Source organism: Heterodontus francisci, chromosome 1, assembly GCF_036365525.1.
Source record: "Heterodontus francisci isolate sHetFra1 chromosome 1, sHetFra1.hap1, whole genome shotgun sequence".
NCBI lineage: Eukaryota > Metazoa > Chordata > Chondrichthyes > Heterodontiformes > Heterodontidae > Heterodontus > Heterodontus francisci.
In genome coordinates this window covers 73234334-73247341 of record NC_090371.1, presented here as the reverse complement: position 1 = coordinate 73247341, position 13008 = coordinate 73234334, and the positions used below count along the sequence as shown (strand labels likewise).

The 13008-nt window shown below is 44.3% G+C and overlaps 1 protein-coding gene across 1 annotated transcript in view; it reads left to right on the top strand.

The window, feature by feature from the left end:
• Positions 1–13008, top strand: part of nol6 (nucleolar protein 6 (RNA-associated)) — a 152624-nt gene that overhangs the window by 92787 nt on the left and 46829 nt on the right. Inside the window, exons 16-17 of the mRNA XM_068031659.1 lie at positions 3547–3684; positions 12254–12371. Coding sequence (XP_067887760.1) covers positions 3547–3684; positions 12254–12371 — 256 coding nt within the window. The remainder of the gene's footprint in view (positions 1–3546; positions 3685–12253; positions 12372–13008) is intronic.

The window sequence follows — 13008 nt, the reverse complement described above, 5'->3', positions numbered from 1 at the left end:
TGATAAGGCACCAGGATGGGATGAGATACATCCAAGGATACTGAGGGAAATGAGAGTGGAAGTTGCAGAGACGTTGACCATAATTTTCGAGTCCTCCTTAGACAAGGAGTGATGCCAGAGGACTGGAGAATTGCAAATGTTTACACCCTTGTTCAAAATAGGGTGTAAAGATAAGCCCAGCAACTTGCAGGCCAGTCACTTTAACTTTGGTGGTGGGGAAACTTCTGAAACAATAATTCGGGACAAAATTAGCAATCACATGGACAAATGCGGGTAAATTAAGGAAAGCTAGCATGGATTTGTTATGGGAAAATCATGTTTAACTTGCTTGAGTTTTTTGAAAGGGGTAACCAAGAGGGTTGATGAGGGCAATGCTGTTGTTGTGATATATATAGACTTCCAAAAGGCATTTGATACAGTGCCACACAACAGACTTGTGAGCAAAGTTATAGCTCATGAAATAAAAGGGACAGTAGCAACATGGATATGAAATTGGCTGAGTTTTAGGATATAGGGTAGTGATTACTGAATGTTTTTTGGGCTGGAGAAAGGTTTGTAGTGGAGTTTCCCAGGGGTCCATGTTGGGACCCTTGCTCGTCCTGATATATATTAAAGACTTAGACCTTGCTGTACTGGGCACAATTTCAAAATTTGCGAATGATAAGAAACTTAAAAGCATTGTGAACTGTGAGGAGGAGTGTAGAACTTCAAAAGGGCATAGACGAGCTGGTGGAATGGGCGGGCAAGTTTCAAATGAAGATCAGTGCAGAGAATTCTTTTTGGTACCATGCTGAATTGCCCGTTCATATTTGCCCCTTCACAGTGAGCGTCAGCAGATGACAGTTCAATCACTTGGGTGCATCACAGCATCACTCTATGTCCATGCTCGAATATTTGTGGTATGGGTTCACGGGACACATGGCCAATTTTCCTCCTCGTAATCTTGGGGCAGCCAGTTATAGCAAACATTTGCCTCCACTATGGCTGAGTGCAGGCTTAATGCTGAAGGTTTCTTGATCAGTATGGATCAGCAACTCGCTGAATAAATTCACGGAATAATTTGACAGAGCTCAATGCAATTTTTTTTTGTTGAAGTGCATAGGAAGGGTTATAAAAGAAAATATGTCAACATGAATATCTTTAGTTTTCCAATATCATTGCTTCCTTTTTTTCCCGAATGTTATCTTGCCATATTTTCTAACAGACATTAAATAACACCGCATTACCTGATTTAACTAAATGGCCTGGATTTTGCTGTCAGCGGCGAAGCAACAGTGTTCAATGCTGACCTTGAAAAAAACTGCCCACAAAGATCTAGCAATCTCTGTGGCACAGTTTTCCCATTTCCCAATGGCTGTTTAAATCTGGCGTCAAGTCAAGGCGATCCAGCAGCAGGGATGTCAGCAAGTAGGTGAGCAGCCTGTCGCATTCAAGTATTCTCACACTGCAAACCAGGAAGTTAAAAGCACTTAATAGCCGACACTGATAATTTAGACTTTCAGATGGTGAAATAAATGATTGTGATCGCTTTAGGGTAAAATAAACAAACTCTCACTTTAAAAAAAAAATTTTAAATGTGGAATTTTTGTAATATGGAAAAGTTTGACATTCCACAAATATAAAATGAACTTCTCCGGGTCAGTGAGGGTGTTTAGCAGTAATTATGAAGTTAGTGCACCGTTTAAAAACCCAGAAACACCTCATTCAACAAGTGTATTGTTTTTCAAGTATTTTTACAGCGGAACTAACAGCTTAAGAGGGGAAGTTCTTGTCAATTCTTAAGATTTCCCGCTGATTTCACACTGGGAGATGCCCCAATCGCACATCCTCTGGAGAAGTGTAGAATCACTGACAGAAACTTCCAGACTTCCACTTTTTTCTGTGCATCAGACCAAGATGATGATGTCAGTTTCAGAGGAGTAATTACTGAAACATTGACAGTTTGCCGTCATTATCAACACAAAATCTGGGCCATTGTGCTGTATGTTCACCACATGGAGAGAAATTTCATTCTAGTCTTGAGTCTTGTTTGAGGCTTGTGAATTTAGTGCTACCATCCTCCAGTACTTCCTTCCTTTTCACTACAGTAACAGTTTGCACTTAGGAGAATATAGAGGCTAAGCACTAATCGAGAGAGAGAGAGATAAAAGCCTAAAGGCATGATTGAAAATGTTTTGAGGGGACTTTTAAAAGCAGGGAGAGAAAAACTCTAGTGAAAACATCTTCTTTACATCTACCCTATTAATCCCTTTCATAATCTTAAAAGATCTCTATCAAGTCACCCCTCAGCCTTCTCTCTTCTAGGGAAAAGAGCACAAACCTGTTCAACCTTTACCAATAGGTATAACTTCTCTGTTCTGGTATAATTCTGGTTGATTTTTCTTGTACCTTCTGCAGTGCCTCTACATCCTTTTTATAATATGGAGCCATCAACTGTGTGCAGGTGACTTGGTATTAGATAAGTGGCCTGCAAGTAGAGATGGTCTTTTAAGCCCAGAATTTTTGTATGTCCTTATTTTCTGTCATATGTTCAATTGTGAATTGGAGAGAATTTTAAAAGCGTTGTCTTTTTGTAACATTACAGTTGCAGGGCTATGGAAGATTGGGATTAGCTGAGTAGTACTTACAAAGAGTTGGCACGAACATGACTGGCTGAATGGCCTCCTTCTGTGCTTTAACCATTCTATGATTTTGTACATGAAAAATCCTCCAGGTGGCACTGCTGAGCTATTGGGAATTACTGCTCTTGCCAATGGCATTGAGATTGACTGGCTGGTTAAGCAACCCTGAGATATGGTGGTAGCGGCTGAGAAAAATAAATTCAAACAGCTCAGTAGTGCTTTGGGCAGGGTTTTAACGGTACTGTAGCTGTTTGTGATAATTCATGCATTAGGATTTGAAACTGAGAGAAAACAAATTGCTGAATCCTTTAAAGCTGCATTTTCCCAGTGCATGAACAACCAGGCCAAAAAAACCTTAATGTATGAACGTATCTACCTGTACAAATGCTTAAAAATGAAAATCTGAAACAACGATTGTAAGGGAAAAGGAAGGCAAATTTTTAAAAAATCGCTCTTTACGTATCTTTGACAAATAATTAAATGCCATTTAACCCAACCCTTCCAGCACAAAAGAGATACTGTGCATACCCCTGCTAGGACTGGGTGGAGAAAATGAAAACAGGATTTCCTTGCATCCAGTGCAGACTATTAGGTTTAGACCCTAGATTATAACCTAAGCCCAGCCTACCTTAATAAGAGTGCCATAAACAGGTTTGGTGCCAATTCTAATGCCTCTTGGGTTTCACTATAACATGGTATAGATCACATGCAGCTTGGTATTGAAGAAAACTGGAAGTCCCCATGTATTCTCTATGTTGTTGTAATTGGGGCTCATGATTTTCTGAATGTTTATCTTAAAATTAATACAATGTGTTGTCAGTAAAGAGTAAGTATCAGCCATTATATTTTTTTAAGAATGAGCATTTTCTTTCAAGCCATAATACCCTCATGTAGGATTCACCAAATTTGTATCTTTCTGCCTCAGCGTGCAGCGTCCGAGGAGAAGACCATCAGTGTCGTGCAGTCATATGATGACCTGAGTCGGAAACTTTGGAACCTCATTGGACTTCCCTTGACTGTCACATCAGTCCAAGGGATACACCCTGTGTTCCGATTCACAGCAGTAAGCTGACATTTTGTACTTTGGATACTTAGGAATGTTCGTACCACATTGACTTCAGTGATTTCAGGGTTAAGATTTCATTATATCGGTAACAATGTAGCCTTTCATTATTGTGCAATTTATATACAATGTTAGGATTTGAGCTGTGTAAGCTCATGGAATGTACTGGGCAAGTTGCTGCAGTGTTCATATTTTGAAACTTCTTGGCCAAGTGATGATCTATTTTGGTACAGTTCCCATGTGCTTCCTGCTGCACACCCATGCCAATTTATTTACCCATCAAGACTTTCAAAATGGAAAACAAGTCTGAAGCCTAAAATTTTGATCAAGTTTATTATGTTTTTGATTAATTTATTGTAATGATCGCTCCCCTTTGAAATGAAAAGAAAACATGACAGAATAAGTAAAATGGTTGCGTAGGACTTCAGGTGGCAGGCTAAATAGTCATAGCATGGTTACAGCATAGAAAGAGGCCTTCAGCTGATTGTGTCTGTGCCTGTGCCAGCTCTCTACAAGAACAACTCTTTTAGTCCCAGTCCCCCACCCTTTCCCCATAGCCCAGCATTTTGTTTCTCTTGATGTGCTTATCCAATTCCCCTTTGAAAGCCACGATTGAATCTGCCTCCAGTGCACTCGGGCAGTGCATTCCAAGTCCTAACCATTGACTGCGTAAAAGAAAGTTTTTACGCATGTCGCCATTGCTTCTTTTGCCAATTACCTTAATTCGGTGTCCTCTGGTTTTCGACCCTTCCACCAGTGGGGATGGTTTATCTCTCTACTCTGTCTAGACCCCTCATAATTTTGAACACCCATCAAATCTACCCTCAGCCGGCTTTCCTCTAGGGAGAACAACCTGAGTTTCTCCAATCAATCCACGAAACTGAAGTCTCTCATCAGTTTCATTCCGTTTGAAACCTCAAGATCATGGTACAGAGGCAGCAAAATACTATGAAAATGAGTCATAGAGTCATACAGCAAGGAAACAGGCCCTTCGGCCCACCGTGTCCATGCCGACCACCTTCTTTGGCCTCCTTATCTCGAGAGACAATGGGTAAGCGCCTGGAGGTGGTCAGTGGTGTGTGGAGCAGCGCCTGGAGTGGCTATAAAGGCCAATTCTAGAGTGACAGGCTCTATCACAGGTGCTGCAGAAAAATTTGTTTGTCGGGGCTGTTACACAGTTGACTCTCCCCTTGCGCTTCTGTCTTTTTTCCTGCCAACTGCTAAGTCTTTTCGACTCGCCGCACTTTAGCCCCGCCTTTATGGCTGCCCGCCAGCTCTGGCGAACGCTGGCAACTGACTCCCACGACTTGTGATCAATGTCACAGGACTTCATGTCGCGTTTGCAGATGTCTTTAAAGCGGAGACATTGATGGCCGGTGGGTCTGATACCAGTGGCGAGCTCACTGTACAACGTGTCTTTGGGGATCCCGCCATCTTCCATGCGGCTCACATGGCCAAGCCATCTCAAGCGCCGCTGACTCAGTAGTGTGTATAAGCTGGGGATGTTGGCCGTCTCGAGTACTTCTGTGTTGGAGATGCGGTCCTGCCACCTGATGCCAAGTATTCTCCGGAGGCAGCGAAGATGGAATGAATTGAGACGTCGCTCTTGGCTGATATACATTGTCCAGGCCTCGCTGCCATAGAGCAAGGTACTGAGGACACAGGCTTGATACACTCGGACTTTTGTGTTCCGTGTCAGTGCGCCATTTTCCCACACTCTCTTGACCAGTCTGTACATAGCAGTGGAAGCCTTTCCCATGCGCTTGTTGATTTCTGCATCTAGAGACAGGTTACTGGTGATAGTTGAGCCTAGGTAGGTGAACTCTTGAACCACTTCCAGAGCGTGGTCGCCAATATTGATGGATGGAGCATTTCTGACGTCCTGTCCCATGATGTTCGTTTTCTTGAGGCTGATGGTTGGGCCAAATTCGTTGCAGGCAGCCGCAAACCTGTCGATGAGACTCTGCAGACACTCTCCAGTGTGAGATGTTAAAGCAGCATCATCAGCAAAGAGGAGTTCCCTGATGAGGACTTTCTGTACTTTGGACTTCGCTCTTAGACGGGCAAGGTTGAACAACCTGCGCCCTGATCTTGTGTGGAGGAAAATTCCTTCTTCTGAGGACTTGAACGCATGTGAGAGCAGCAGGGAGAAAAAAATCCCAAAACGTGTGGGTACGAGAACACATCCCTGTTTCACGCCATTCAGGATAGGAAAGAGGTCTGATGAGGTGCCGCTACGTTGAATTGTGCCTTTCATATTGTCATGGAATGAGGTGATGATACTTAATAGCTTTGGTGGGCATCCAATCTTTTCTAGTAGTCTGTAGAGGGGCATCTGTTGTTCGCGGCATTTCTCCTGTATCTGACGAAGGGAGAACAGCATGTCAATGGTCGATCTCTCTGCTCGAAAGCCACACTGTGCCTCAGGGTAGACGCGCTCGGCCAGCTTTTGGAGCCTGTTTAAAGCGACTTGAGCAAAGACACCGTGTCCATGCCGACCATAATGCCTATCTATACTAATCCCACCTGCCTGCATTAATTCCATATCCCTCTATGCCTTGCTCATTCAAGTACCTGTCCAGATGCCTCTTAAATGTTGCTACTGTTCCTGCCTCCACCACCTCCTCTGGCAGCTCATTCCAGATACCCACTATTCTTTGTGTGAAAAATTTACCCCTTTGATCCCCTTTAAACCTCCTCCTTCTCACCTTAAATCTATGCCCTCTAGTTTTAGTCACCCCTACCATGGGAAACAGACTCTGGCTGTCTACCCTATCTATGCCTCTCGTAATTTTATATACCTCTATCATGTCCCCTCTCAGCCTCCTTTGCTCCAGGGAAAACAGACCCGGCCTATCCAATCTCTCTTTATAACTCAAGCCCTCCAAACCAGGCAACATCTTTGTGAATCTTTTCTGCACCCTCTCTAGCTTATTCACATCTTTCCTGTAGTGCGGCGACCAGAACTGCACACAGTACTCCAAATGTGGCCTAACCAACGTCATGTACAACTGTAACATGATGTCCCAACTCTTGTACTCAATGCCTCGGCCGATGAAGGCAAGCATGCCATACGCCACCTTCACCCTGTCTACCTGTGTTGCCACTTTCAGGGAACTATGTACTTGCACCCCCAGGTCTCTCTGCTGAAGAACACTCCCCAGGGCCCTGCCATTCATTGTATATGTCCTGCCCTGGTTTAACTTCCCAAAATGCATCACTTCACACTTGTCTGCGTTAAATTCCATTTGCCAATACCTTGCCCACTTTCCCAGCTTATCTCTATCCTGTTGTAACCTTAGACACCCACCTTCATTGTCCACTATACCACCAATTTTGGTGTCATCTGCAAACTTACTAATCATGCCCCCTACATTCACATCCAAGTCATTAATATATATGACAAACAACAGAGGGCCCAGTGCCGCTCCCTGCGGCACACCGCTGGTCACCGGCCTCCAATCAGGAAAAACAATCCTCCACTACCACCCTCTGCCTCCTATCACCAAGCCAATTTTGTATCCAATTTGCTAGCTCACCCTGGATCCCATGTGTTCGAACCTTCTGGACCAGCCTACCATGCGGGACCTTGTCAAAGGCCTTGCTGAAGTCGATGCAGACGACGTCCATTGCCCTGCCCTCGTCAATCCTCTTGGTCACCTCCTCAAAAAACTCAATCAAATTCGTGAGACATGATTTCCCACGCACAAAGCCAGGCTGACTATCCCTAATCAGACCTTGCCTTTCCAAATGCATATAAACCCTGTCTCTCAGAATCCCTTCCAATAACTTTCCCACCACTAGTGTAAGGCTCACTGGCCTGTAGTTCCCTGGCTTATCCCTGCTGCCCTTCTTAAATAAAGGCACAACATTAGCTATCCTCCAGTCTTCCGGTACCTCACCCGTGGCTAACGATGATACAAAAATCTCAGCCAGGGCCCCAGCAATCTCCTCTCTTGCTTCCCATAGCATCCTAGGATACGCCTGGTCAGGTCCTGGGGATTTATCCACCTTCAAGACCTCCCAACACCTCCTCCTTTGTAATGTTCATATGCTCCAGGATATCGCTGTTCCCTTCCTTGAACTCGCTAGCTTCCATGACCACCTCCACGGTAAATACAGACGAGAAATATTCATTTAAAACCTCGCCCATTTCCCGTGGCTCCACACTGATCCTTAAGGGGACCTACTCTCTCCCTAGCTACCCTTTTACTCTTAATATACTTATAGAATCTTTTCGGATTCTCCTATATCTTATCTGCCAGGGAAATCCCTTTTCGCCCTCCTAATTTCCTTAAGTGTAGTCCTACATCCCGTATACTCCTCGAGAGACTCTCTTGACCCCAGCTGCCGATGCCTGACATATGCCTCCTTCTTTGTCCTGACCAGACCGTCAATATCCCTCGTCACCCAAGGTTCCCTAAACTTGCCAGCCTTGCCCTTCCATCTAACAGGAACATGCCGGCCCTAAACTCTTCCTATCTCACTTTTAAAAGCCTCCCACTTGCCAGACGTCTCTTTACCTGTAAACAGCCTCTCCCATTCAACTTTTGAGAGTTCCTGTCTTATGCCATTGAAATTGGCCTTCCCCCAATTTAGGACTTCAACCTGAGGTCCAGTCCTATCCTTTTCCATAACTATCTTGAAGCTAATAGAGTTCTGGTCACTGGTCCCAAAGTGCTCCCCCACTGACACATCAACCACCTGCCCATCCTCATTTCCTCAGAGGTGGTCGAGTGTAGCCCCTTCTCTAGTAGGGCCATCCACATACCGCTTCAGAAAACCATCCTGGATACACTTAACAAATTTTTCCCCAACTGATCCCTTAGCACTAAGGCAGTCCCAGTCAATATTAGTGAAGTTAAAATCATCTACTATTACAACCCTATAATTCCTACACCTATCTGTGATTTCCCTACATACATGCTCCTCTAATTCCCTCTGACTATTGGGGAGCCTATAGTATAATCCCATCAAAGTGATCACCCCTTTCTTATTTCTACCCATATGGCCTCGCTGGACATTCCCCCCGGGATATCCTCTCTAAGTACTGCCGTGATGTCCTCCCTAATCAATAGTGCAACTCCCCCTCCTCAGTTACCTCCATCTCTGTCACGCCGGAAGGTTCGGTACCCCGGAACATTGAGCTGCCAGTTCTGCCCATCCTTCAACCACGTTTCCGTAATATCTATAATATCTCAATCCCATGTACCGATCCATGCTCTGAGTTCATCTGCCTGACCTGTAAGGCTTCTTGCATTAAAGTAAATGCACTTTAGTCTATCAGACCTTCCACGCTCCCTGTCCTGCCCCTGCCCGGCCTGCCTACTGGACTTGCTTGCTTTAACCTCTACATTTGCCTCAACTATCTCATCGGAGAGACTACTACTTTGGGTCCCACCCCCCTGGGTTCAAAAATCCTCACTTTGTACTCCCCAGTGTTGGGTGTAGTGGTGAGCTATGCAGATCAAGAAGGTCCTCAGTTTGACCTCAGCTCTGTGCTGAGTTGGATGATATCAGCTGGGGCAATTACTAGGTGCCACAATTATATTAAAAGCAAAATACTGCGGATGCTGGAAATCTGAAATAAAAACAAGAAATGCTAGAACCACTCAGAATGGTCTGGCAGCATCTGTGGAAAGAGAAGCAGAGTTAACGTTTTGGGTCAGTGACCCTTCAATTATATTGTTGCTTCTCCATGAGAAATACAAGCTAGTGAAGATCATTTGCCCCATTGAGGCTGTTGTGCCATTCACTGAGATCATAGCTGATCTTCAACCTCAAATCCACCTTCCCGCACTATCCAATATCCCTTGATTCCCTTAATATCCAAAAATCTATTGGTCTGCCTTGAATATACTCATCCACAGCTCTCCAGGGTAGAGAATTCCAAAGATTCACAAACTTTTCTGAGTGAAGAAATTTCTCCTCATCTCAGTCCTAAATGGCCGACCCCATACTCTGAGACTGTGCAGCCTACTTCTAGAATCCCCATTCAGGTAAGGAGAAAAACAGCCAGGGTTCTGTGCTTGGTGGCCGTCCAGTGACCTTTCTGCTGCAAGCTGCGAATGTGTGGACATTGGCTGAGGACATGAGCAGATTCGGCCGTGATGTTTTACACATTTGTACAGCTTACAAGCACTCGTTGCCTCATGCTTCATTCATTCCAATTGATTGTGATACCAAAGAGCGGCTGTTGCTCCTAAATTTGTATCTTGAGGATATTTTCCGGGAGAGCATAGAAAGAACTGAAGATTCCTGAACTGTACTTATGCAGTGCAATGCGATGTTCTGAACATGGGATTAAGTACTACATGCAGATACCCATGGCCAGAATTTAACCGTTCCCGCCCCCAATGCAATTTTATGAGCAGCGGTGGCGCAATTCGGCTAATTAATTGCCACTTAAGGGCCTCCTCCTGCCGCCACTGGTATATTATCAGCGGCAGGCAGGCGGCTCAAGACTTCAGGAGGCCACTCAATAAAACCTGGGGGTTTCCATGCGGGCTGGGGGCCCCTCCTGATTGGGTGCCCTGTGCCCCACGGAGGGCCCCCCTCCATAGCACATGCCGCCCCCACTGCACTACATTCCCCACCCAACGGCCCCTTGCCTCGCCAGGGCTCGGCAGATTGTCCCCAGCGAGGCCCCACGCACTCACCTTCATTCGGGAGCCAGTGCCCTTCTTGCTTTTCTCCATGGCGGCAGTCCCAGCAGTGGGCACTGCTTCCAGTGGCACTGCTGGGACTGACAACTGCCTGCTGATTGGCCGGCAGCTCTTGGAGGTGGGACTTCCTGTCTCAGAGGGGTGGAAGTTCCACCCGAGGCCAATTAAGGGCCTGGACCATGTAAAATCACGGCGCGGCTTCCAGGCCCAGCGGAGGTGGGCTCACCATCGACATTTTCGGGTGGTGGGCGTAACCTCCGTCCCAATGTAAAATTCAGGCTCATATAAATGCAAATATTGTATTTCTGTGTATAATGGTGGTCTTCAATGTGTTATCTCACTTGTCCAATCTTTTTTACAAACTTAAATTATAAAATGTTAACTGAAAATGCCAAGTATTTATCAATAATCCCTTGTCTGTTTTTCACCGTTTTTGCAATTACCGTACTCCCTTTTCTCCAGTTGAGCATCAACTACTGACCTATATCCAAACCTTTAGCGAAGACATTTGGAGATGTGTAAATGTGACTGGGTGGGGACTCTACATTTGATTTCCCCCACATGTTGGAATGATGCCGATTTCAGCTATCCAGCAGCAATATGGCCGAGTTCAGCAACTTGGCAAATGATCCACTTCCCAACCCTAGATCATTGTGTGTTGTGCCTCTATATTGCCCTGAAGCATGTTTTTCTAGTCATTGTTATTCAAGGAGTTGCAAAATATTTGTTTGTATTTCAACCCCACAAGTTGAGTTTCTGAGCTCGGTTGTAACAAGCACTTTCTCACAGCAAGAAAGGCAAATTGAAGAGAGTGTCATCCGAGGCCATACTCTTGTCACTGCAAATAGTCTGAGGAGTTGGCAGATGACTGGTAGCAAGTCATGCACTTACAAAATTAATTAGGAATGATGTGTGGCATGGGGAGACCAGGAAAGTAGAGAAGGACAAAGATAAATACCCTAATAATAAAAATTTACTTTGCAACAGCTATTTTGACTGAAATTGTTTTTTGACAAGCTGCACCACATTTCCTACGTTTTTAATTTCTTGTAATTCCAATAGTCTTCTGGTTGGCCTCCCATCTTGCAGCTCTATAAATCTGAGATGATCCAAAACTCTGCTGCCCGCATTCTAACTCACATCAAAGCCTGTTCACCTATTGCCCCCTTGCCGACCTACATTGGCTCTCAGTTTGGCAAAGCTTCAATTTTAACATTCTCATCCTTATTTTCAACTTCTTCCCTAGCCTTGCCCCTCCCCATCTCTGTAACCTCTACCAGCCCTACAATCCTCCGAAATATCTTCACTCTTCCAATTCTGGCCTCTTGTGCATCCCTGATTTTAATCCCTCCATCATTTATGTCATGCTCTCAGCTGCAAGGCTCTAAGCTCTGAAATTCCCTCCCCTAAACCTCACCAGCCTCTCCACCTATCTTTTTTTTTCCTTAAAATCTATCTCTTTGACCAAGCTTTTGGTCATTTGTCCTAATATCTCCTTATGTGGTTTGGTGTCAAATTTTGTTTGATAATGCTCCTGTGAAGTGCCTAGGGATGTTTGACTATGTTAAAGGCACTTTATAAATTCAGGTTGTTGTGCTGTATCCTCTAATGCAGGCAATGTAGTGACATTAAATCTGCCTTGACGACTTATATGTATTGCCTTTGGTTATTAGTGTATTTGTGTGGGGGACCGTGAGAGAGGGGAAATGGAGAAAAATGTCTTCCAAACAGATGGATTCCTACCCTCAAAAAAAAAGATAGAACCAAAACATTACATTCACCTGTAAACGTCATTGCAGGTGTCTTTACGCTCAAGCACATCAACCTGTGTGCATTAATTTTTAGTTCATAAGATTTCAATATCAGTTGTCAATAGCTTGTTTTTAAATTTGATCTCTTTGTAGGTTTTCCCGCCGGAGCCAGTGAAACCAGATTTCTCTTATTATACGAAGGATAAGAACAGCAAATGCTTGCTTCCTTCAAGTGACAAGCCGTGCTCTGTATATGTTCCAGCATTGAAAGGTAATGAAGTTCAGAAAAATTGGCTTTCTTTGATACAAATGTTCTTTGGCTGTCTTGCTGTTCCATGTGTTTGATATGCAATGTGCTTTTCTGACAATTGCCTTCTGTATCTGAGCAGTTTAATGAGCTGCTTTTGTTGTAGCAGCTATCAGACCTCCAAAGTAAGAGAGGGAGAGTAATTTGTTTTACACTTGTACAGTACTAGAAAGTTCTAGTGGCTGAACGTTCTGTCCTAGATTGGAGGTGCTGTGGTTTGAACCTTAGCCCCAGCTGTAATTTAAAACTCCCATTTTTCCTAAATTCACAACAAGGCAGTTAGATGGAATATTTCCATCCAGTGGAGAGCTGAAGCTACCAGGACTAGTCCTGTCTCAGAGATGCTGCTGTAGTATTTAAGCTTTCCTCACCAGTATTCCTGTGGAATCAGTAATATGACTGCTTTATCAGTCTTCATTTGTATGCACAAACTTTCTAAACTTTCAAGAATGAAACATGGAAAGTTGATAGCACAAAAGGAAGGGAAGTAGAGATGCCCTTTTAAGCTGCTTTGAAAATTAAGCAAAAGGCAAGTTATAAATGGGAGAGGACAAAAAGGGTATCTCGTTTTTTCTGAGGAGGGGTGCTACAAATTCAAGTG